Source organism: Melanotaenia boesemani, chromosome 6, assembly GCF_017639745.1.
Source record: "Melanotaenia boesemani isolate fMelBoe1 chromosome 6, fMelBoe1.pri, whole genome shotgun sequence".
In the NCBI taxonomy this organism is placed as follows: Eukaryota; Metazoa; Chordata; class Actinopteri; order Atheriniformes; family Melanotaeniidae; genus Melanotaenia; species Melanotaenia boesemani.
In genome coordinates, this window is record NC_055687.1 from 32,142 (window position 1) to 56,691 (window position 24,550).

At 44.4% G+C, this 24,550-nt stretch overlaps 1 protein-coding gene across 5 annotated transcripts in view; it reads right to left on the bottom strand.

Annotated features, from left to right (window-relative positions):
• Window positions 1–24,550, bottom strand: part of gon4lb (gon-4 like b) — a 125,675-nt gene that overhangs the window by 25,676 nt on the left and 75,449 nt on the right. For all 5 annotated transcript variants that reach the window (XR_006010634.1, XM_041986880.1, XM_041986881.1 and 2 more), the window contains exons 15-18: window positions 18,079–18,265; window positions 17,848–17,998; window positions 17,023–17,173; window positions 16,804–16,920 (exon numbers count right to left, since the gene is read on the bottom strand). Coding sequence is in view for 4 of the 5 variants with exons in the window: in XM_041986880.1 (XP_041842814.1) it covers window positions 16,804–16,920; window positions 17,023–17,173; window positions 17,848–17,998; window positions 18,079–18,265 (606 nt within the window). In the remaining variant the exon portion in view is untranslated. The remainder of the gene's footprint in view (window positions 1–16,803; window positions 16,921–17,022; window positions 17,174–17,847; window positions 17,999–18,078; window positions 18,266–24,550) is intronic.

The following is a 24,550-nucleotide window of genomic DNA, read 5'->3' on the forward strand; positions in this document are numbered from 1 at the left end:
TAACAGGTCAGTTAGGGTTATTTGTTACCTCTTAGTAACAGGTTAGTTAATAAGTCAGTAATATAATGGGGGACTTCTGGTAACCAGGAGACAAGCATGTCTGCACAGACAGAGGAACCTGCATCAGTAGATACTACTCTGCAGCTGGACGCACTGGGAGGAGGTGGGAAGATGCTGAGAGAACGTTGGTACACACTGGTATTCTATTCTATTCTATAGTCATTTAGCAACTTACATTTGAGAGTAAGAACAACACAAGCAAGAATTCAAACAAGATGGGATGTCATCATTAAGTGGTAGTCAGACTGCTGGAGTCCAGTTGGACCAGGTGCTGTCATGTAGTGCTAGAGGCAGTGCATATATATATATTACAGTCTCAGGGTGCTGAATTGGAAACATCCAATATCCTTGAATACATCAGGAAGATGGCCCCACCAGACTAAGTGCTCAGTGAATGTCTCAGGCAGTGGAAAACAGATCATGTGGTGATGGAGGAACCATCATGGGAGGAAAAGCCCCTCCATGGGATGTACCACCGACAGATAACTGAAGTGGCTGATATTGAGAAATCCTACCAATAGCTAGAAAGGGCTGGACTGAAAGACAGCACAGAGGCACTGATCATAGCTGCACAGGAGCAGGCCTTGAGCACCAGAGCAATAGAGGCCCAGATCTAACATACAAGACAAGACCCCAGGTACAGACTGTGCAAAGAGACCCCTGAGACAACCCAGCACATAACTGCAGGGTGTAAGATGCTGGCAGGGAAAGCTTACAAGGAGCGTCATAACCAAGTGGCTGGTATAGTCTACAGGAACATCTGTGCTGACTGGAAACCCCGAGGTCAAGGTGGGGAAACACCTCTGAAAGTGGTAGAGAATAACCGAGCTAAGATCCTGTGGGACTTCCAGACTTTTCCACCTGACGACACAAACGTCTCAATGTGAATATCAGCATGTTGCTGATATCTCCGCATGGATGAAGGATCGCCACCTTCAGCTAAATCTGTCCAAGACTGAGCTTATTGTCTTCCCAGCCTTGTATCTATCACGCTTGTGTCTATGTCTTTTACCAGGAATCTTGGTGTCATGGTAGACAACCAGTTGACCTTTAAGGACCACATTGCCTCGCTTGCTCAATCTTGCAGATTTGCTCTCTACAACATCAGGAGGATCAGACCCTACCTGACTAAACACACGAGCCAGCTCCTGGTCCAGGCTCTGGTCATTTCACGCATTGACTACTGCAACTCCTTACTGGCTGGCCTGTCTGCATGCTCAGTTAAACCTCTGCAGATGATCCAGAACGCAGCAGCATGTCTGGTCTTCAACCAGCCCAAAAGAGCTCATGTCACTCTGCTGCTAATCGCTCTCCACTGGCTGATGCAGCGCATCAGATTCAAAGCTCTGCTTCTGGCTTACAAAACAATAACCCAAACGGCTCCGGTCTACCTCCACTCCTTAATCCAGAGCTACACTCCCTCTCCACAGTTACGCTCTGCCAGTGAAAGACGCCTAGTGCTCCCACCACAAGGTGGCGCCACATCAGTAGCTAGACTCTTCTCCTCTGTTGTTCCCCGGTAGTGGAACCATCTACCAAACTCTGTCCGATCTGCAGAGTCCTTATCCCCTCTTAAAAGCAAGCTAAAGACTCAGTTGTTTATAGAGCATTTCAACACTTAGCTTAACTCTTCTACTCAGAATGAGGTAGAAAGATTTGTCCAGCTCTTTGGCTCAACCAAGTACTGAATAAGCTGCGTGCACTTATGCCCAAGATGATATTGTGTGATGAAATCGTGATGTTGGTATTTAAACAAAATGACTTACAAAAACTACAAAAAAAACTACCAAAAAAAACTAAAAAAAAAAAAAAAAAATTATAAGCACTGCCTCTAGCACTATATGACAGCACCTGGTCCACCTGGACTCCAGTAGTCTGACTACAACTTAATTATTACGTCCCATCTTGTTTGAATTCATGCTTGTGTTGTTCTTCCTCACAAATGTAAATCGCTTTGGAAAAAAGCGTCTGATAAATGACTGTAGAATAGAATAGAATAGAATCGAAGTGGAAACAAGCTGGGAGAACATCAGGATGGAGGCGGTGGAAACACACCGAGTTTTACTTCAATAAAACTTTGTTATTTCATGTTATATCATGTAAGTTCTCAAGGGTTATTAAAATTTTGTATATATTTCATAATGCGCATCTGTAGGTGAGGAGGAAGAGTAGTCGTATTGCAACCAGAAGGTCAATGGATCGATTCCACGCTTCCCTGACTATATGCTGAAGTTTCCTTAGGCAAGACACTGAACCCTGCATTTCCTCCAGATGTGTCTATCGGGTTATGAGTGTGTGTGAAGGGGTGAATGTGACATGAAGTGTAAAGCGTTTTGAGTGATCAAGGTGACTGGAAAAGGTCTGTATGAGTACCATTGCCGTTTTTACCATGATCTGTGATTTAACCCTGACTCTGACCCTAAATCCAGCATTTTATGCTTTCTTTTAAGCCTATACTAATGTCCTCGATTGTAAACAATATATTAACTTACGGTGACTCTGCAGACTATTTTAATGTCTTTTAGTCCTGTTTGACATTGAAGACCTTCTGGGAAGTCAAACAAGTAACTTTTGAAACCCTGGACACAGCATAAGATTTTTCTTTCATTTGCCTGTATGTTGAAAATTTCCCCAGAGGACTTGGTGACAGTGGCACACATTTATTGAAGCTTTGTATAAATATTATCAACTCAATCCACCACATTGAAACAATGATATTGTATCTTTAAAAAGAAAAAACAAAAGGAATTCCTGGAAAAAGGGATACGAAGACTGGAACATTTAACTCCTGCGTACCAGAAGCATATCTGCTACACAGCCTGTGTACTGTACTGGTATTCTGTGATTCCTGTAGGTTACTGTAAATTTTAATTTCTATTTTATCTTCCATATGCGCTGCCCCTCACCTGTTAAAAACCAGAAGGAAAATAACGTAAAAGAAAAGACTGAATAAACTCAGTGATATGTGATAAGTTGCATTTTAAGTTAAAGGGTTAGCTAAGAGGTCAATGATGTTTCACTGATGTGCTAGTCTAAGGGTGAATCCCATTTCACCCCTTGGCCCTACCCCTTAGCCCTTCCCCTTCGTTTTGCGCGTTCACGTGAAGGGGTAGGGGTGTCCCAATTCCTTTTAGGACCGAGGGGTAGGGGTAAGGGGTAGGGCTATATACCCCTTCAAACGAAGATTTTTCAGAGGCACACTTGAAACGGAGGGGTATGAAAAATTTCCTGTTCTATATGAGAAAGCAAGTGTTTCTACGCACATCACGCTTTCTTGAGATGCAGGACAACACACACTCGCAAAAAAAAAAAAAAAAAAAAAAAAAGGCACAGAGAAAAGAGCGTATACCAGCACACACGATTAATTTTAATGGCATGCAAAATTCGTACTTTACGTCCTACATATGCCTGTCGATAAGCAATAAGTCAATTAATTGCACGGTAACGAAAAAATGAGCGCAACAAGTTTGCCGCCGCGATAGTTTTCATTAGCCCCCCTCCATCTTACTGCACCATAGACTGTGTATGACAACAGGTTTCACTATGCAGTATCTCGACTGAACGCTCTTGTGGAGTGATCTCTCTCATGTCATGTTTGACAGCAGCATGTAGCAGCACGAGACCGTGGTGAACCACTGTGCGAGCCAGTACACTGCGTTTGTTTACAGGGCTACTCTCACGCATCGGCCGTTAGACTCGTGCATTTGAATGGCTTCTTACGCTCTCACGCTAAACCTCTGATTTCTCACGCTGGAATACACTTTAAGAATACACTTTAAGAGCAATGCCGGCTAATATTTATTGGTTTTTTTTATTTAGTTTCTTCCAGTATCTGTGTAAAATGTTCTTTAGTGACTACTGATGACGTATGTGACTGTTGAAGGGGTGTCCCAATTCGTAGGGGTGGACTTTTCAGCCCTACCCCTTCTAGCTCCGTTTTAAGGGGTAAGGGGCAAGGGGTAGGGGTAAGGGGTAGGGCCAAGGGGTGAAATGGGATTGGGCCTAAGTTACACAGTGAGTTAGTTACCAGGTCAGTGATCACATTAATTACTGTGTGGTTGGTGATTTAACAAGTTGTTTCTGAGTTAGTTAACTTATTATTTACTAGAATAGAAATTGTCATTTTGTGGCTGAGGGTTAGTAACAGATGGGTTACTTTTTATGCTCCTTATATTTAGAACTACCAGAGCAGGACTAAACTGGGCTGGACTTTCTGGCTCTGCAGTTAACTGGTTTGAGTCCTGTTTAAATGACAGGGACTACTTTGTGTCTATAGGTAACTAAATCTGAGAGAACCTAAATAACCTGTGGAGCTCCCCAAGGCTCCATCCTGGAGCCACTACTGTTCAACATCGACATGCTGCCACTCACATTATGGAAACAACTAAACATGTTACCACAGTTATGCTGATGACACACACATCTACATAACCATCTCACCAGGAGACTACAGTCCCATCCAGACTCTCATCACCTGCATGGATCAGATTAAAGATCAAATGGGCCAGAACTTCCTTCAGTTACATGAAGGCTAAATTGAAATAACAGTTTTGGGAGCGAAAGAAGGAAATTTAAAAGTCAGTTCTCAGCTTCAAACAGCAAAGTTCATAACTACCAACCAAGCCAGAAACCTGGAAGCAGTCCTGGACTCAGACCTGGGAGTAGTCCTGACCTCAGACATGGATTTTAGCAGTTATATTAACTGTGAAGTCGGCCTGTTATCACTTCAAGAAAATCTGGATGACTAAAGGACTGATGATTCAGCAGGATTTAGAAAAACTGATCCATGTATTTATCTTTGGTAGACTGGACTACTGTCATACTGTCCTCACAGGTCTCCCAAAAAAGTTAGTCAGACACCTGCAGTTAGTCCAGAATGCTGCTGCTCCAGTCCTCACTAAGACCATGGAAGTAGATCCTAGATCTCCAGTCCTCACTAAGACCAGGAAAGTAGATCCTAGATCTCCAGTCCTCACTAAGACGAGGAAAGTAGATCACAGAACTCTAGTCCTCACTAAGACCAGGAAAGTAGATCACAGAACTCTAGTCCTCACTAAGACCAGGAACGTAGATCATAGAACTCCAGTCCTCACTAAGACCAGGAACGTAGATCATAGAACTCCAGTCCTTACTAAGACCAGGAACGTAGATCATAGAACTTCAGTCCTAACTAAGACCAGGAACGTAGATCCTAGAACTCCAGTCCTCACTAACACCAAGAAAATAGATCCAAGGACTCCAGTCCTCACTAAAACCAGGAAGTTACATCCTAGAACTCCAGTCCTCACTAAGACCGGGAACGTAGATCATAGACGTACACACCTCACTAAGACCAGGAAAGTAGATAACAGAACTCTAGTCCTCACTAAGACCAGGAACATAGATCATAAAACTCCAGTCCTCACTAAGACCAGGAACGTAGATCATAGAACTCCAGTCCTTACTAAGACCAGGAACGTAGATCATAGAACTTCAGTCCTAACTAAGACCAGGAACGTAGATCCTAGAACTCCAGTCCTCACTAACACCAAGAAAATAGATCCAAGGACTCCAGTCCTCACTAAAACCAGGAAGTTACATCCTAGAACTCCAGTCCTCACTAAGACCGGGAACATAGATCATAGACGTACACACCTCACTAAGACCAGGAAAGTAGATCCTAGAACTCTAGTCCTCACTAAGACCAGAAACATAGATTCTAGAACTCCAGTCCTCACTAAGACAGGAAAGTAGATCATAGACCTCCAGTCCTCACTAAGGCCAAGAAAGTAGATCCTAGATATGCAGTTTTCACTAAGACCAGGAAAGTAGATCCTAGATCTCCAGTCTTCACTAAGACCAGGAAAGTAGATCCTAGATCTCCAGTTTTCACTAAGACCAGGAACGTAGATCCTAGAACTCCAGTCCTCACTAAGACAGGAAAGTAGATCATAGACCTCCAGTCCTCACTAAGGCCAAGAAAGTAGATCCTAGATATGCAGTTTTCACTAAGACCAGGAAAGTAGATCCTAGATCTCCAGTCTTCACTAAGACCAGGAAAGTAGATCCTAGATCTCCAGTTTTCACTAAGACCAGGAACGTAGATCCTAGAACTCCAGTCCTCACTGAGACCAAGAAAGTAGATCCTAGAACTCCAGTCCTCAGTAAGACCAGGAAAGTAGATCATAGACCTCCAGTCCTCACTAAGGCCAAGAAAGTAGATCCTAGATATCCAGTTTTCACTAAGACCAGGAAAGTAAATCCCAAAACTCTAGGCCTCACTAACACCAGGAACGTAGATCATAGACCTCCAGTCCTCACTAAGACCAGGAAAGTAGATCCTAAAAATCCAGTCCTCACTAAGACCAGGAAAGTAGATCCTAGAACTCCAGTCCTCATGAATACCAGGAAAAAAGATCCTAGATCTCCAGCTTTCACTAAGACCAGGAAAGTAGATCATAGACCTCCAGTCCTCACTATGACCAGTAAAGTAGATCCTAGATCTCGAGTCTTCACTAAGACGAGGAAGGTAGTTCCTAGATCTCCAGTTTTCACTAAGACCAAGAAAGTAGATCCTAGAACTCCAGTCCTCACTAAGACCAGGAAGGTAGAGCCTAGAACTCCAGTCCTCACTAAGACAGGAAAGTAGATCCTAGAACTCCAGGTCTCAGTAAACACATGAAAGATCCTAGATCTCCAGTCTTCACTAAGACCAGGAAAGTAAATCCTAGATCTCCAGTCTTCACTAAGACCAGGAACGTAGATCCTAGAACTCCAGTCCTCACTGAGACCAAGAAAGTAGATCCTAGAACTCCAGTCCTCAGTAAGACCAGGAAAGTAGATCATAGACCTCCAGTCCTCACTAAGGCCAAGAAAGTACATCCTAGATATCCAGTGTTCACTAAGACCAGGAAAGTAAATCCCAAAACTCTAGGCCTCACTAACACCAGGAACGTAGATCATAGACCTCCAGTCCTCACTAAGACCAGGAAAGTAGATCCTAAAAATCCAGTCCTCACTAAGACCAGGAAAGTAGATCCTAGAACTCCAGTCCTCATGAAAACCAGGAAAAAAGATCCTAGATCTCCAGCTTTCACTAAGACCAGGAAAGTAGATCATAGACCTCCAGTCCTCACTATGACCAGTAAAGTAGATCCTAGATCTCGAGTCTTCACTAAGACCAGGAAAGTAGTTCCTAGATCTCCAGTTTTCACTAAGACCAAGAAAGTAGATCCTAGAACTCCAGTCCTCACTAAGACCAGGAAGGTAGAACCTAGAACTCCAGTCCTCACTAAGACAGGAAAGAAGATCAAAGACCTCCAGTCCTCACTAAGACCAGCAAAGTAGATCCTAGAACTTCAGGTCTCAGTAAGCACAGGAAAGATCCTAGATCTCCAGTCTTCACTAAGACCAGGAACGTAGATCATAGATCTCCAGTCTTCACTAAGACCAGGAAGTAGATCACAGAACTCTAGTCCTCACTAAGACCAGGAACATAGATCATAGACCTCCAGTCCTCACTAAGACCAGGAAAGTAGATCCCAGAACTCCAGTCCTCACTAAGGCCAAGAAAGAAGATTCTAGATCTCCAGTCTTCACTAAGACCAGGAAGGTAGATCCCAGAACTCCAGTCCTCACTAAGACCAGGAAGGTAGATCCTAGAACTCCAGTCCTCACTAAGACCAGGAAGGTAGATCCTAGAACTCCAGTCCTCACTAAGACCAGGAAGGTAGATCCTAGAACTCCAGTCCTCACTAAGACCAGGGAGGTAGATTCTAGAACTCCAGTCCTCACTAAGACAAGGAAGGTAGATCCTAGAACTCCAGTCCTTACTAAGATCAAGAAAATAGATCTAAGGACTCCAGTCCTCAATAAGACCAGGAACGTAGAGCCTAGAACTCCAGTCCTCACTAAGACAGGAAAGTAGATCATAGACCTCCAGTCCTCACTAAGACCAGGAACGTAGATCCTAGAACTCCAGTCCTCACTGAGACCAAGAAAGTAGATCCTAGAACTCCAGTCCTCACTAAGACCAGGAAGGTAGAGCCTAGAACTCCAGTCCTCACTAAGACAGGAAAGTAGATCATAGACCTCCAGTCCTCACTAAGGCCAAGAAAGTAGATCCTAGATATGCAGTTTTCACTAAGACCAAGAAAGTAAATCCCAAAACTCTAGGCCTCACTAACACCAGGAACGTAGATCATAGACCTCCAGTCCTCACTAAGACCAGAAAGGTAGATCCTAAAAATCCAGTCCTCACTAAGACCAGGAAAGTAGTTCCTAGATCTCCAGTTTTCACTAAGACCAAGAAAGTAGATCCTAGAACTCCAGTACTCACTAAGACCAGGAAGGTAGAGCCTAGAACTCCAGTCCTCACTAAGACAGGAAAGTAGATCCTAGAACTCCAGGTCTCAGTAAACACATGAAAGATCCTAGATCTCCAGTCTTCACTAAGACCAGGAAAGTAAATCCTAGATCTCCAGTCTTCACTAAGACCAGGAACGTAGATCCTAGAACTCCAGTCCTCACTGAGACCAAGAAAGTAGATTCTAGAACTCCAGTCCTCAGTCAGACCAGGAAAGTAGATCAAAGACCTCCAGTCCTCACTAAGACCAAGAAAGTAGACCCTAGATATCCAGTTTTCACTAAGACCAGGAAAGTAAATCCCAAAACTCTAGGCCTCACTAACACCAGGAACGTAGATCATAGACCTCCAGTCCTCACTAAGACCAGGAAAGTAGATCCTAAAAATCCAGTCCTCACTAAGACCAGGAAAGTAGATCCTAGAACTCCAGTCCTCATGAAAACCAGGAAAAAAGATCCTAGATCTCCAGCTTTCACTAAGACCAGGAAAGTAGATTATAGACCTCCAGTCCTCACTATGACCAGTAAAGTAGATCCTAGATCTCGAGTCTTCACTAAGACCAGGAAAGTAGTTCCTAGATCTCCAGTTTTCACTAAGACCAAGAAAGTAGATCCTAGAACTCCAGTCCTCACTAAGACCAGGAAGGTAGAGCCTAGAACTCCAGTCCTCACTAAGACAGGAAAGAAGATCAAAGACCTCCAGTCCTCACTAAGACCAGGAAAGTAGATCCTAGAACTCCAGGTCTCAGTAAGCACAGGAAAGATCCTAGATCTCCAGTCTTCACTAAGACCAGGAACATAGATCATAGACCTCCAGTCCTCACTAAGACCAGGAAAGTAGATCCCAGAACTCCAGTCCTCACTAAGGCCAAGAAAGAAGATTCTAGATCTCCAGTCTTCACTAAGACCAGGAAGGTAGATCCTAGAACTCCAGTCCTCACTAAGACCAGGAAGGTAGATCCTAGAACTCCAGTCCTCACTAAGACCAGGGAGGTAGATTCTAGAACTCCAGTCCTCACTAAGACAGGAAAGTAGATCCTAGAACTCCAGGTCTCAGTAAACACATGAAAGATCCTAGATCTCCAGTCTTCACTAAGACCAGGAAAGTAAATCCTAGATCTCCAGTCTTCACTAAGACCAGGAACGTAGATCCTAGAACTCCAGTCCTCACTGAGACCAAGAAAGTAGATCCTAGAACTCCAGTCCTCAGTCAGACCAGGAAAGTAGATCAAAGACCTCCAGTCCTCACTGAGACCAAGAAAGTAGATCCTAGATATCCAGTTTTCACTAAGACCAGGAAAGTAAATCCCAAAACTCTAGGCCTCACTAACACCAGGAACGTAGATCATAGACCTCCAGTCCTCACTAAGACCAGGAAAGTAGATCCTAAAAATCCAGTCCTCACTAAGACCAGGAAAGTAGATCCTAGAACTCCAGTCCTCATGAAAACCAGGAAAAAAGATCCTAGATCTCCAGCTTTCACTAAGACCAGGAAAGTAGATTATAGACCTCCAGTCCTCACTATGACCAGTAAAGTAGATCCTAGATCTCGAGTCTTCACTAAGACCAGGAAAGTAGTTCCTAGATCTCCAGTTTTCACTAAGACCAAGAAAGTAGATCCTAGAACTCCAGTCCTCACTAAGACCAGGAAGGTAGAGCCTAGAACTCCAGTCCTCACTAAGACAGGAAAGAAGATCAAAGACCTCCAGTCCTCACTAAGACCAGGAAAGTAGATCCTAGAACTCCAGGTCTCAGTAAGCACAGGAAAGATCCTAGATCTCCAGTCTTCACTAAGACCAGGAACATAGATCATAGACCTCCAGTCCTCACTAAGACCAGGAAAGTAGATCCCAGAACTCCAGTCCTCACTAAGGCCAAGAAAGAAGATTCTAGATCTCCAGTCTTCACTAAGACCAGGAAGGTAGATCCTAGAACTCCAGTCCTCACTAAGACCAGGAAGGTAGATCCTAGAACTCCAGTCCTCACTAAGACCAGGAAGGTAGATCCTAGAACTGCAGTCCTCACTAAGACCAGGGAGGTAGATTCTAGAACTCCAGTCCTCACTAAGACAAGGAAGGTAGATCCTAGAACTCCAGTCCTTACTAAGACCAAGAAAATAGATCCAAGGACTCCAGTCCTCAATAAGACCAGGAAGGTAGAGCCTAGAACTCCAGTCCTCACTAAGACAGGAAAGTAGATCCTAGAACTCCAGTCCTCACTAAGACCAGGAAGGTAGATCCTAAAAATCCAGTCCTCACTAAGACCAGGAAAGTAGATCATAGACCTCCAGTCCTCACTATGACCAGTAAAGTAGATCCTAGATCTCGAGTCCTCACTAAGACGAGGAAAGTAGATCACAGAACTCTAGTCCTCACTAAGACCAGGAACGTAGATCATAGAACTCCAGTCCTCACTAAGACCAGGAACATAGATCATAGAACTCCAGTCCTTACTAAGACCAGGAACGTAGATCATAGAACTTCAGTCCTAACTAAGACCAGGAACGTAGATCCTAGAACTCCAGTCCTCACTAACACCAAGAAAATAGATCCAAGGACTCCAGTCCTCACTAAAACCAGGAAGTTACATCCTAGAACTCCAGTCCTCACTAAGACCGGGAACGTAGATCATAGAACTCCAGTCCTCACTAAGACCAAGAAGGTAGATCCTAAAACTCCAGTCCTCACTAAGACCAGGGAGATAGATTCTAGAACTCCAGTCCTCACTAAGACCAAGAAAATAGATCCAAGGACTCCAGTCCTCAATAAGACCAGGAAGGTAGAGCCTAGAACTCCAGTCCTCACTAAGACAGGAAAGTAGATCAGAGACCTCCAGTCCTCACTAAGACCAGGAACGTAGATCCTAGAACTCCAGTCCTCACTGAGACCAAGAAAGTAGATCCTAGAACTCCAGTCCTCACTAAGACCAGGAAGGTAGATCCTAAAAATCCAGTCCTCACTAAGACCAGGAAAGTAGATCATAGACCTCCAGTCCTCACTATGACCAGTAAAGTAGATCCTAGATCTCGAGTCTTCACTAAGAAGCCTCGCCCCCCTCCCACTCAGAAAGAGGAAAGTGGCCCCTTGGGCTGGTGGCTGGCCCCTGGGGGGGTTCGTGGCGTGCCTGGGTTGGGGTGCCTGCTCTGGGCCTGTGACGCCCTTCGGGGCCGGCGGGGGACGGGGGCGCCCTAAGCCACTGGCGGGTCGTCTTCCAGGGGGGAGGCTTACCCCCCTCTGGACCTACATCTCCTGACCCCTCCCCTCCCCACTCTTCACTACATACACAGGTAGGGCCGTGGGGGGTGTGCTTGTTGCGCTGGGCGGGGCAGGGGGGGTCATCATAGTGGCCCCGTTGCTTCGCTGAGCGGCAGCATGCCTCCCAGCTTTTAATTCCACTTAGTCACTGAGCACAAATAACATTTGCAACATACAAACACGTTTTGGGGGGTGGAACATGCGAGGTCAGGTGGGTGGGACTGCTCAGGTGGCCCCACCCCCTCCTCAATGCAGTTACTGCCCCCCAATTTTAACCCTCTTTTTTTAATTGCAAACAGCACATAATATATTCCCTCACTAGTGGGGGAGGGAGGGGCGATGGGGTCTTCAAGCGCCCCTGTCTCCATGGATGGCCCGGGGGCGGGGCGGGCCGGGTGGCCTGTCGCGTTGGCCCGGGGCGTGGGCGGGCTGTCCCGGGGGGTTTGGCTGCTGGCCCTGGGGGGAAGGTGCTGTTTTGGGGGTGGGGAGTGGGGGACTGGGGCGGGGTGGGGGGGGTGGGGGCCTGGCTCGTGTCTCCTCGCCTCCTGGCTGGGGCTGTCCCCCCGCGGCGTGGGGTGGCGGGAGGATGGTGGTGGGGGGATGGTGTTTGTTTGTGTGTGTGTGTGTATGTGGGGGGGGGGGGGGGGGGGAGTGTGGTGTGTGTGTGGGGGGGGGGGGGGGGGGAGAGTGGTGTGTGTGTGTGGGAGGGTGGGGTGTGTGGAGGTGGATGTGTGGTGTGTGGGAGGGGGGGTGGTGTGGGTGTGGGAGGATGAATGGTGGAGGGATGATGTATGTGGGGGAGGATGGGGTATGTGTGGGAGAATGTATGGTGCAGGGAGGGGGAGTGTGTGGGAGGATGGATGGTGGAAGAATGGTGTGTGTACAGGAGGATGGATGGTGTATGGGAGGGAGGATGGTGTGTGTGTGGGGGAGTGGTGTATGTTTGGGAGAGTGGGTGATGGAGGGGTGGTGTGTGTGTGTGTGGGAGGATGGGGTACGTGAAGGTGGATGTTTGGTGTAGGAGAGGGAGGACGGTGTATGTGTAGGAGAATGATGTATGTGTGGGAGGATGGGTAGTGGAAGGATGGTGTGTGTGTGTGTGTGTGTGTGGGAGGTGTGAAGGTGGAGGATGGTGTATGTGTGGGAGGATGAGTGGTGGAGGGATGATGTGTGTGTGGGAGGATGGGGTAGGTGTGGGAGAGTGTATGGTGGAAGGATGGTGAGTGTGTGGGAGGATGGATGGTGGAAGGATGGTGTGTGTGTGGAAGGATGGATGGTGGAAGGATGGTGTGTGTGTGTGGGAGGACAGAGTATGTAAGGGTTGGATGGTGTATGTGTGGGAGGATGAATGGAGGAGTGGAAGGAGAGTGTGTGTGTTTGTGTGTGTTGGTCTGGGGGGGGGGCAGGACTGGTTCTCGGGGTGTGCGGCTGGGCGCTGGGGTGTGGGGCTGGCCTCTGGCGGTGGCCGTCTGGGCGGGCCGGGTCCCCCCGGGTGGCGTGCTGGCCCTTGGCCTGTGGGGGTGGGGGGTGTCCCTGCGCTCCTGGGCCCGGGCCCTCTGCCCCGTCTGTCCCGGGCGGCCGGTGCCCGGGGGGGTCGGGGACTGCTGGCCTCGGCCTGCCGGGGCCGGTGCCCTGTGTCCGCGGGGCGGCTCCTGCTGGGGTCTCCTGCTGCTGCCTTCCTGGGCGGGCGAGTGGTCGTCTCTGTGGACCGGTCGGGATCTGTAGCCTACGGGGGGGCTGGTGGCCTGGGTCTCGGGACCGCTGGCCTGACTCTGGCCTCTGTTCAAGTGAGGTGGCATCTGCATGATCACTCTGCATGGTCACTCCTTCCTGAACGTCTCCACACAGTCTTTGCGTCGCCATGTGGCCGAGTTCTCCAGCATATCCACACAGGTTTCTCTGCGCGTGTTCTTGAATACAGCAGTTTCACTTATATCTATTATCATATTTTTTTTTCTTTTTTTTTTTTATTTCTGTTCTTATTATTATTATTACTCTTACTCTTATTATTATTACTACTACTATTATTATTATTACTATTATTGTGATTATTATTATTGTTACTATTATCAACTAGTTGTGTAATGACCTACTGGCCAGGATGATCTTAGCTATATATGTTGCAAGTAGTATGGATTACATGGTTTTCTGTATAATGTTTTAAGTCCCCACCCGCACTCCCCACACCCTTTCTGTCCCTCTCTCTCCCCTCCCTCTTCTCTCTACTTTCTTTTCTATCTCTCTCTCTCTCTGTCCCCTCCGGTCGAGTCCAGCATTAAGAGTCTGATTTAATAAAGTTTTTCATGTCATCAAGAGGGACTTTATACATGTAGTATAAATCCCTGCTTGATAGAGTAAAATTGCCCAGCACCAGACAGCAGCCAGACAATCATTCTGTTTGCAACGATGCTGGACAAGACAAGTTTAAAAAAAAAAAAAAAAAAAAAAAAAAAAGACCAGGAAAGTAGATCACAGAACTCTAGTCCTCACTAAGATCAGGAACGTAGATCATAGAACTCCAGTCCTCACTAAGACCAGGAACATAGATCATAGAACTCCAGTCCTTACTAAGACCAGGAACGTAGATCATAGAACTTCAGTCCTAACTAAGACCAGGAACGTAGATCCTAGAACTCCAGTCCTCACTAACACCAAGAAAATAGATCCAAGGACTCCAGTCCTCACTAAAACCAGGAAGTTACATCCTAGAACTCCAGTCCTCACTAAGACCGGGAACGTAGATCATAGACGTACACACCTCACTAAGACCAGGAAGGTAGATCCTAGAACTCCAGTCCTCCCTAAGACCAGGAAGGTAGATTCTAGAACTCCAGTCCTCACTAAGACAAGGAAGGTAGATCCTAGAACTCCAGTCCTTACTAAGACCAAGAAAATAGATCGAAGGACTCCAGTCCTCAATAAGACCAGGAACGTAGATCCCAGAACTCCAGTCCTCACTGAGACCAAGAAAGTAGATCCTAGAACTCCAGTCCTCACTAAGACGAGGAAGGTAGATCCTAGAACTCCAGTCCTCACTGAGACCAAGAAAGTAGATCCTAGAACTCCAGTCCTCACTAAGACAGGAAAGTAGATCATAGACCTCCAGTCCTCACTAAGACAAGGAAAGTAGATCCTAGAACTCCAGTCTTCACTAAGACCAGGAAAGTAAATCCTAGATCTCCAGTCTTCACTAAGACCAGGAAAGTAGATCACAGAACTCTAGTCCTCACTAAGATCAGGAACGTAGATCATAGAACTCCAGTCCTCACTAAGACCAGGTAGGTAGATCCTAGAACTCCAGTCCTTACTAAGACAAGGAAAGTAGATCCTAGAACTCCAGTTCTCAATAAGCACAGGAAAGATCCTAGATCTGCAGTCTTCACTAAGACCAGGAAAGTAGATCCTAGACCTCCAGTCCTCAGTAAGACCAGGAAAGTAGATCCTAGAACTCCAGTCCTCACTAAGACCAGGAAAGTAGATCCTAGAACTCCAGTCCTCACTAAGACCAGGAAAGTAGATCCTAGAACTCCAGTCCTCACTAAGACCAGGAAAGCAGATCCTAGAACTCCAGTCCTCACTAAGACCAGGAAAGTAGATCCTAGAACTCCAGTCCTTACTAAGACCAGGAAAGTAGATCCTAGAACTCCAGTCCTCAGATCTTTACACTGTCTTCCTGCTGTTAGTTTACAAAGACCTGAATGGTTTAGGACCAGAATCCATTCAGGAACTTCTCGTTGGTTATGAAGCAACCAGATCCTTCATGTCGTCAGGGTCAGGTCTACTTTCTTTTCCCAGAGTCAGAAGTAAATGTGGAGAGGCAGCGTTTAGCTTTTATGCTCCTTACATGTGGAACAAACTCCCAGAAAACTGCAGGTCTGCTGAGTCAGCAGTTTTACATCAGGGTTTAAAACTTTTCTATTTGCTGCCTTTTTAAGAACAGCTGTTAATTCACCACACTGGAACTTTAGTTCTATTTATTTGTTCTATTTTTTTTTTATTTTTTCATTAGAGTTTGTTTAAATGCTCATGCTACTACTTCCTGCTGTGATGCTTTTAATCTTTTATTTAAAGCACTTTGAATTGTCTTGCACACAAAATGTGACGTACAGATCTGAAATCTGTTTTTATTTGCCAGTGCTTGTAATAAAAAAGAGAGGATTTACATGTTTTTAAAAATATATTTGCTTGAATTTGTATACTGATGTATGGTGATAATGACGGTTAAGTATTTCTCATTCATGTCTGTTTACATCACTGTACACATTTGTTTCACTATTTGTTTCACTATTTTAGCTTGTTCTGTTTCTATTTTATTTCTTTGAAAGTTTGAATGAATTCTCCTTTTAGCCCTTCCTCTCACCCCACTGTGATGCTTTAATGTTTCCTCTGCTTCTATATTTTACGTAAAGCACCTTGAGTTGCCTTGAACATAAAATGAACTCTGCAAATATACTTGCATATTCAGTTGTATTTACTGGTCTGTGATTGGTTAACCTGTCAGCGATAGATTAGTTAACCATTTAATTGATGAATTAGTTAAAATTTTTGTGATTGTTTGGTTAACAGGTCAGTTTCAGTTTAGTAAATATGTCAGTTACTAGCTAGTTGAGACCTCAGTAACTGACTAGGTAACATGTTAGTAATGAGTTAGATTATTTGTTTTTGTACCAATAATCTGAAATAATGATACCTGTTGGTTGGTGTTGTGTACTTTGGTGAGACCCATGGTTAGGCAACCTTCTGACCTTAGGGTTAGCTGCTAGTTGTGTTATTGTAAAACATGCAGCTCACTAAAAGCTCAACGTTCAGGTATAGTCCAGGTTGTCATTGTTATATCCAGTAATATGAAGTTTAGTTAGAACAATACACCCTTGCTATTGGTTGATCTGGTAAATGAAGATATGAACTGTCAGGTAAAGTTATTGAGTGCCCAACAGTAACGATGAATAAGTGGAATGATCATCAGATGAAGAGCAGAGAACTGATTTTGAGAAGGACTGCAAGCTTCAGGTTAGCAGACAACTTCTTTTGTCAACGTTTTCAAAATATTCATTCTTTGAGTCAAAAGCATCACAGTGTGACTCAGTTTTTGCTCTCAGAAGGTTTTTCACCGTGCTAGATCTGGATCTGAACCTGGATGTCAGACCTTGAGCCAGTTTGGCATGTTGAAATCATGTTTGTCCACCGGAGGGCGCCAATCTTCAGGCTGAACTCTGCTGCAGGTGCTTGGCAGCAGGGGGATGACTCCCTGCATCAGGAACATCTGAAAACATGACGAGAACAAACAGTTTAGCTGTCCAATCAGAGCCCATCTAACAGTCCCAAACTCAGAAATGTGGTGACAGAAAGCACAAGGTGATGTCACCTTTATGATGTTGTTTGGTGGCGCTCTTGGACTGCTCATCTCTCGGACGTGTTTCCTGAAGTTCCAGCGACTCTTACAGAGCAGATAAGAGCTGATCAGCTGATCTGATTGAACCGCCCCCTCAAAGTGTTTTAGACCCAGAACGATCAACCTGCACCAAGGCATCATGGGAAGAACCAGTTTAGTTTTCCATAAACAATCTGCTCAGACTGGAGAAATTTTTAAGTCACTTCTGAGGTCTCAACTCAGGTGGAGTCTGACATCTACAGTTTAGAATTTGTTTGTGTTTTCATTTCATTTAACTTATTGTTTAATTGGCTTTTATATTTGATCATTTTATTGTCTTGATGTTAGCTGTATTTATTTTTATTGACTGATTAACTTTGTTTTAAATTGGTTGTATAATTAACCTTATGGTCTGTCCCTGACAACCCGATCAGGGTTTCATCAACAGAACTGTCATCACCATGGCAAATGAAATGAAGTAATTAACAAGCTGTTCAGACCGGCTCCTCTGGTAGAGTTTACATTGCATTGTGTGAATGAAGTTATCTCTGATCATTATTTGCCAAGCAGATTATTATTCTGACTGTTTTATCTAAAACCCGTGTGTAGATCTGAAACACAATCACATGAAAAACAACTTACAGCCCCCCTTTATATGCTGAAGTTTTGTGTATAGAAAATCATCAGGAGTTAAAAGTTCTGAACCTCACATGACCAACAGGCTGGATCAAACTGTGAACTGAGACTGAAGGTCATCAAAGATCAGAGTACAGAGGAGGGTACAGATTGGGGTATATCAACAGACCATGGTTTTCGTACCCATCCTCTCCTGCTGTATAGACCCTCCGGTGATGAGGGCTGTGGAGTGCAGGGTCCAGGCTGCAGACAGGAAGTAGTGCTGGGTAGAGGAAGATGGGTCGCGTAGCAAATAGCCAGGCAGCATCTGGAGGCAGCAGTGGGAAGGCGTGGCCTAAATACAAGGAAGAGATATTTGATGACTGGGTGAACTTTAACTACCAGTCAGACTCAGTAGTAACTCCTCATCCTTACTGCTGGTAGCAGGAGTCATGTCGGGGAGTAGGCGTCTGAAAGCTGCAGGAACAGGAGGAGCAGCTGGGAACTCCTCCCTCTTCTCCACCTCCTGCAGGAGATCCAGCGCCCCCTGCAGGTTACAGACTCTGAAACTGCTGTGGAGACACACCACCTCCTGATGACAGGCAAGCTGCTGAAGCTCCTCCTGGAGGGGGAGATAAGAGATGTTGGTTGTTTTTACAGACTGACCAGAGTCCTGAGGGGTGTTGCACGAAACCAAGATAAGGGATTAAGCCGGGATATGTTGGTTATCCTGGCTGAATTTAGCCCTAAGTCAGTTGCATGAAAGCAGCTCAAACTAAACCCGGCCAAGTTACTGTGGTGATTTATTCGCTGCAGCTAGCCTGCTCCAGACCAGGCTAACTGCCGGAAGATTAATCCTAGCGAGTCACCTGCATGTCCAACGTCAATTCTGTGAGGAATTAATGTGTTTTACAGCATGTCCATGGTCTTCCTAAGTATGGCGCGTCATTTTAATCATCCAGTATTAAAATATTACATATACAGTCACTGTACATTTAATCGAAATCTGTTCGTAATCGCAACAGCCTTTTTATATGGATTCGAGTTGCAGTATTATTACTCAGGCCAAGTGTTATATTACTATTCTAATGAAGACTGCTCGTCAAATTGCTGTCAGAGGTTTTATAAATATGTGTTTTATTGCATTAATTGAGATTACAAAACACAGCGGATGAGGTTACAAAGGTGTATTCAAAGAAATCCGTGACGAGGGCAATGTAGAATATTCAGGTCCAACTCCCCTTCACCTGTTCCCTCTTCATAATGGCTTGCCCTTTTTCGGAGGATGTGCTGGACGAGGAAGCCTGCATCCTCAGAAGAGCATTCAGACGTGAACGAGTCTTCAGGGACAGCTCACATCCCCTGGCCTTTGGAGATGACTATGTCATTGAGAGATATAGATTTTCAGTTACTGGATTTCCAGGTCCAGTTTTCTGAGTGTCCGGCGTTTAATCTCAAGATCCAGCTCCATTCCTTGGAGCTTGCTCTTTTTGAGTCAGCTTTTAACATCTGCCAGCTCTATCTCTCTCTCCAGGTGCCCTGAATAAAGCGTTCTGACAGTTTGTGAGGTCTGTAAAGGAAATGTCAGTTAGCACAGCAGGATTTGTGCATAACGTAGATTTACTTTAGCCAATACTCACAATGTTACCAGGCCGCTTAGGAGACTGTGCAGCATCCGGGTCCTGCTACACATTTTCTATTAGCACCACATCACTGACTTCATATCCTTCATGGAATAAATAAGCAGGCCAATCCCATAAAACTGACATGCCTCAAGCCTTCTGGACTCAACTGACACAGTCTCCTCATCTGCAGACGTGCATTCTGCAGCTGCAGACGTGCCTTCCCCCTGCCGTATACATGTAGCGAGAGGACTTGGATTAAGATTTCACAGAACATACCAAGCCTGTGATTTCGAGACACTGTACTAACCGGATCATCTTCTGGTGGCTCCAAAAGTGTAATTGTGTTCCCAGACACTGCAAGGTTATCCAAAGTCAGACACTATATTATATTTGATTGTGTTCCATGTGCAGTAGAATTGCAGTACGTGGTGTACCTTGTATGAAGCGGACAGTTTCTGTGGCTGGGACGTCAGTTATTGTCCCTCCCTGGATCCCCTCCATCACTGGCCTCCCTTTATTTAAATGGAGGCCAGTTCCTCTGCTGGAGTCACATCCTGGCTTGGTGGGCCGCCCCCTGTGCCAGTTCTATAGGCCTTTTTTTTAACTGCTACAATCATTCAGACATTGAACATGTCAGCAGACACCTCATCTATTCACCTCATTTGTTCACGGTTATCTACTTTGGAGTCACTTAGCAGCCTGCAAAATGTTCTTATATTTAATTTTTTCTTGCTGCCAGGTCCTTTTATGGCCAGACAGGTTTGTCCTTTATGAAGGACAGAAAGATAAAATAGATAAAAACGTTACATGAGGAAAATAGATTAAATGACACACTGTGGATGTTTGCACCTAATCATACTCTACATTTCCTGAGTAACATGCACCTGCTTGTCACTCTTAAAGTATACAACAGTTAGTGGATTTGAAAGGTAACTCCTTTAATTGTAGCCTAATTATGACAGTTCCAGTGGAGCACTGTTTATTAATTGTACAGTTTTTGACTACTTACGCATTGAGCCGGTCGGCTATTGTCTGCCAGGCTCTCTCGCGTTCTTTACTTATGGCATTGGTATTGCCTTTTTTCCTTATAATATCCTTAACTTCGTCAGAGAACTCCGTCAGGAGCTGTTGTTCAGCGGCCGTGACGTAGGACGCGCAACTTTTATCCATTTCCCCATCGGTGATTCTGTGAGCGATTGCGAGGTCTGCTTCAGTATGCCGTGCACACGCACTTATCCCAACTATCTTCACCTGGCTTAACCTAGCCACACCTTCTCATCCTGGCTCAGCAAACGTGCAATCAATTAAGCCAGGATAGGCCGCGCAAGCTAGGTCAAGCTGGGCTTGCTTAATTATCCTGGATTTCTTTATTCTGGTTTCATGCAATACCCTTCTGAACTCTGAAGACAAGATAAGATTGTTTATTTGTCATATGCAGGTTCAACACAAGGTCAACAATGCAATGAAATGCTTGGGATGAGAAGAACTGTTAGACTTGCTAAAATAATCAAGAAGTACTACTAGCATGCAGAAATTGTACATGGTAAATAAGTGTTTGCAAAAAATACAAGGGAAATAAGTAAACAATATAGTAAAAAATATAAAATACAAGGTGCGGGTTGGATTAAACAAGGTGTAAGCAGAGTATTTGACAGGTGGTAATATTGCTTCAAATGAATTTCGTATTGCATATAGTACAGTGTGTGCAGAATTATTAGGCAAATGAGTATTTTGATCACATCATCCTCTTTATGCATGTTGTTCTACTCCAACCGGTACAGGCTTGAAAGCCTACTACCAATTAAGCATATCAGGTGATGTGCATCTCTGTAATGAGAAGGGGTGTGGTCTAATGACATAAACACCCTACATCAGGTGTGCATAATTATTAGGCAACTTCCATTCCTTTGGCAAAATGGGTCAGAAGAGAGATTTGACGGACTCTGAAAAGTCAAAAATAGTGAGATGTCTTGCAGAGGGATGCAGCACTCTTAAAATTGCCAAGCTTTTGAGGAGTGATCATTGAACAATCAAGCGTTTCATTCAAAATAGTCAACAGGGTTGCAAGAAGCGTTTTGAAAAAAACAAGGCGCAAAATAACTGCCCATGAACTGAGGAAAATCAAGCGTGAAGCTGCCAAGATGCCATTGGCCACCAGTTTTGCCATATTTCAGAGCTGCAACATCACTGGAGTGCCAAGAAGCACAAGATGTGCAATACTCAGGGACATGGCCAAGGTAAGGAAGGCTGAAAAACGACCACCACTGAACAAGACACACAAGATAAAACGTCAAGACTGGGCCAAGAAATATCATAAGACTGATTTTTCTAAGGTTATTTGGACTGATGAAATGAGAGTGAGTCTTGATGGGCCAGATGGATGGACCCGTGGCTGGATCAGTACAGTGCAGAAATCTCCACTCCGACTCAGACGCCAGCAAGGTAGAGGTGGGATACTGGTATGGGCTGGTATCATCAAAGATGAGCTTGTGGGACCTTTTCGGGTTGAGGATGGAGTCAAGCTCAACTCACAGTCCTACTGCCAGTTTCTGGAAGACACCTTCTTCAAGCAGTGGTACAGGAAGAAGTCCGCATCGTTCAAGAAAAACATGATTTTCATGCAGGACAATGCTCCATCACACGCATCCAAGTACTCCACTGCGTGGCTGGCCAGAAAAGGTCTAAAAGAAGAAAAAGTAATGACATGGCCTCCTTGTTCACCTGATCTTAACCCCGTAGAGAACCTGTGGTCCCTCATCAAATGTGAGATCTACAGGGAGGGAAAACAGTACACTTCTCCGAACAGTGTCTGGGAGGCTGTGGTTGCTGCTGCACGCAATGTTGATCGTGAACAGATCAAGACACTGACAGAATCTATGGATGGCAGGCTTTTGAGTGTCCTCGCAAAGAAAGGTGGTTATATTGGTCACTGATTTGTTTTTGTTTTGTTTTTGAATGCCAGAAATGTATATTTGTAAATTTTGAGTTGTTATATTGGTTTCCCTGGTGAAAATAAATAAGTGAAATGGGTATATATTTGGTTTTTGTTAAGTTGCCTAATAATTATGCACAGTAATAGTCACCTGCACACACAGATATCCTCCTAAGATACTAAAACTAAAACAGCCCCACTCCAACTTCCAAAAATATTCAGTTTTGATATTTGAGTCTTTTGTGTTCATTGCGAACATAGTTGTTGTTCTATAATAAAGTTAATCCTCAAAAATACAACTTGCCTAATAATTCTGCACACCCTGTATTTCAAGGTATTTTTGTTTTTCCTTTATTTCTAATATCATATTGTAGAAAGTGGGTGCCAACGTTGTCCAGAATTCTTTATAGAATTCTGCTGGGTAACCATCTGGACCCGGGGCTTTATTGTTGGGCATATGCTAGAGCGCTTCATGGAGTTCGCCGAGCCCGTTACCTTGTTGACACCATCCCAGCTCTTTACCATGTCAACACCATCCCAGCCCGTTACCATGTCGACACCATCCCAGTCTGTTACCATGTCGACACCATCCTAGCTGTTACCATGTCGACACCATCCTAGCCCATTACCATGTCGACTGTTACCATGTCAACACATCCCAGTCCGTTACCATATCGACGCCACCCCAGTCCACACTGGTTTTTTTCTTAAACCCATCGACAATTTCATAAATTTAGTTTCTGTCCGCTGCTTTTAGAAACAGAATAATTTTTCTCAACAGAATCTGCAGCATCTTAAGCTGCCCTATCAGTCTTTATGGCCTTTTCTAGGTCTGGTCCAGCATTTAAAAGAAATTCATTAAATCCATCAGCTGCTTCATTCATATCTTTTATACTAATTTGATTATCTATAAAATATTTTGGATAAGTGTTCCTTGTTTAATTTTTAATGACCCTATTTAATATAAGCCAGATACCATTTGTGTTGTTTTTTTATTGTATTCTAATTTGTTGATATAATATACATTTTTACAAGTTCTAATTATATTGGTTATTGGTTTTACAGCTTTTATATTTATTTTCTGTTCCAGTAGTTTTATTTTTAATGCATTCTCTATATAAAAAGTTCTTGTTTTGCAGGCATTTTGTCAGCCTTTAGTCATCCACGCTCTTTCTGTGTAATTTTTCCCCTGTTATATTTAATTACTGGACAGTTTTTCTCATAAACCTTTAAATATCTTGAAAAACAGGTCATATGCTTTATTGACATCCTTTTCTTCATACACTGCATTCCAGTTTTGTTTCAATAATTCATTTTTTAATACATTCAGTGTCTTCCCATTTCTAATTCTTTTGTATATAAAATCACTCTCACTCCTGTTTTTTCTTATAGTTAAAGTTGTAAGCTGCAGATACTAGTAGATGATCACTCATAAGATAAGATAAGATGTACTTTATTAATCCCGAAGGAAATTAAGACACCAGTTGCTCATGCCCCATACAAAGCGTACATATATTACAAAATGAATAAGTTAAGAGTTCAACTTCCTAAAAATCACTCCATCAATAAAAAACCAAGCAACATAAAATAAAATCAGCAACATAAAATACAATCATAAAATCACAAGTCCCACTAATGTATTCCAGCCAGGGAGGCTCCATCTCCTCTAATCCTTTGACCGACCCTCAAATGTCCATTACTCCTCTGCCCCCCTCCCTAACCCCGCCCCTCCAGAGAGTTATGCAGCCTAATAGCAGAGGGAACAAAGGACTTCCTCAGTCTGTCCGTGGAACATCGGACCGATATCAACCTGTCGCTAAAAGTACTCCTCCTCTGTGATAGGACAGGGTACAGTGGATGTGTGACATTGTCCATGATGGAGTGAAATTTGGACAGAATTTTTTGTTCTGCCACTGCCTCCACTGAATCCAGCTTCAGTCCCACAGCCGATCCGGCCTTTTTAATCAGCTTATTTAGCCGATTTAGGCTTTTTCTCCTGATACAGCCCCCCCAACAAACCACAGCATAAAAGAGCACGCTGGCAACCATTGACTGATAGAACATGTTCATCAGTGTGCTACAGATGTTGAAAGATGCCAGCCTTCTCAGGAAGTAGAGCCTCGTTTGGCCCTTCTTATAGAGGTAGTCCGAGTTTTGAGACCAGTCCAGGTTATTGTCCAAGATGAGACCCAAGTATTTGTAGGATGTGACTGTCTCTATAGCCACACTCCCGATACAGACAGGTTGCATGGACGGCTTTTGTTTCCGGAAATCCACGACCAGCTCTTTGGTTTTTGAGGTGTTCAGTGTTAGCTGGTTCCTCCCATACCACTCCGTGAAGTCCTCCACC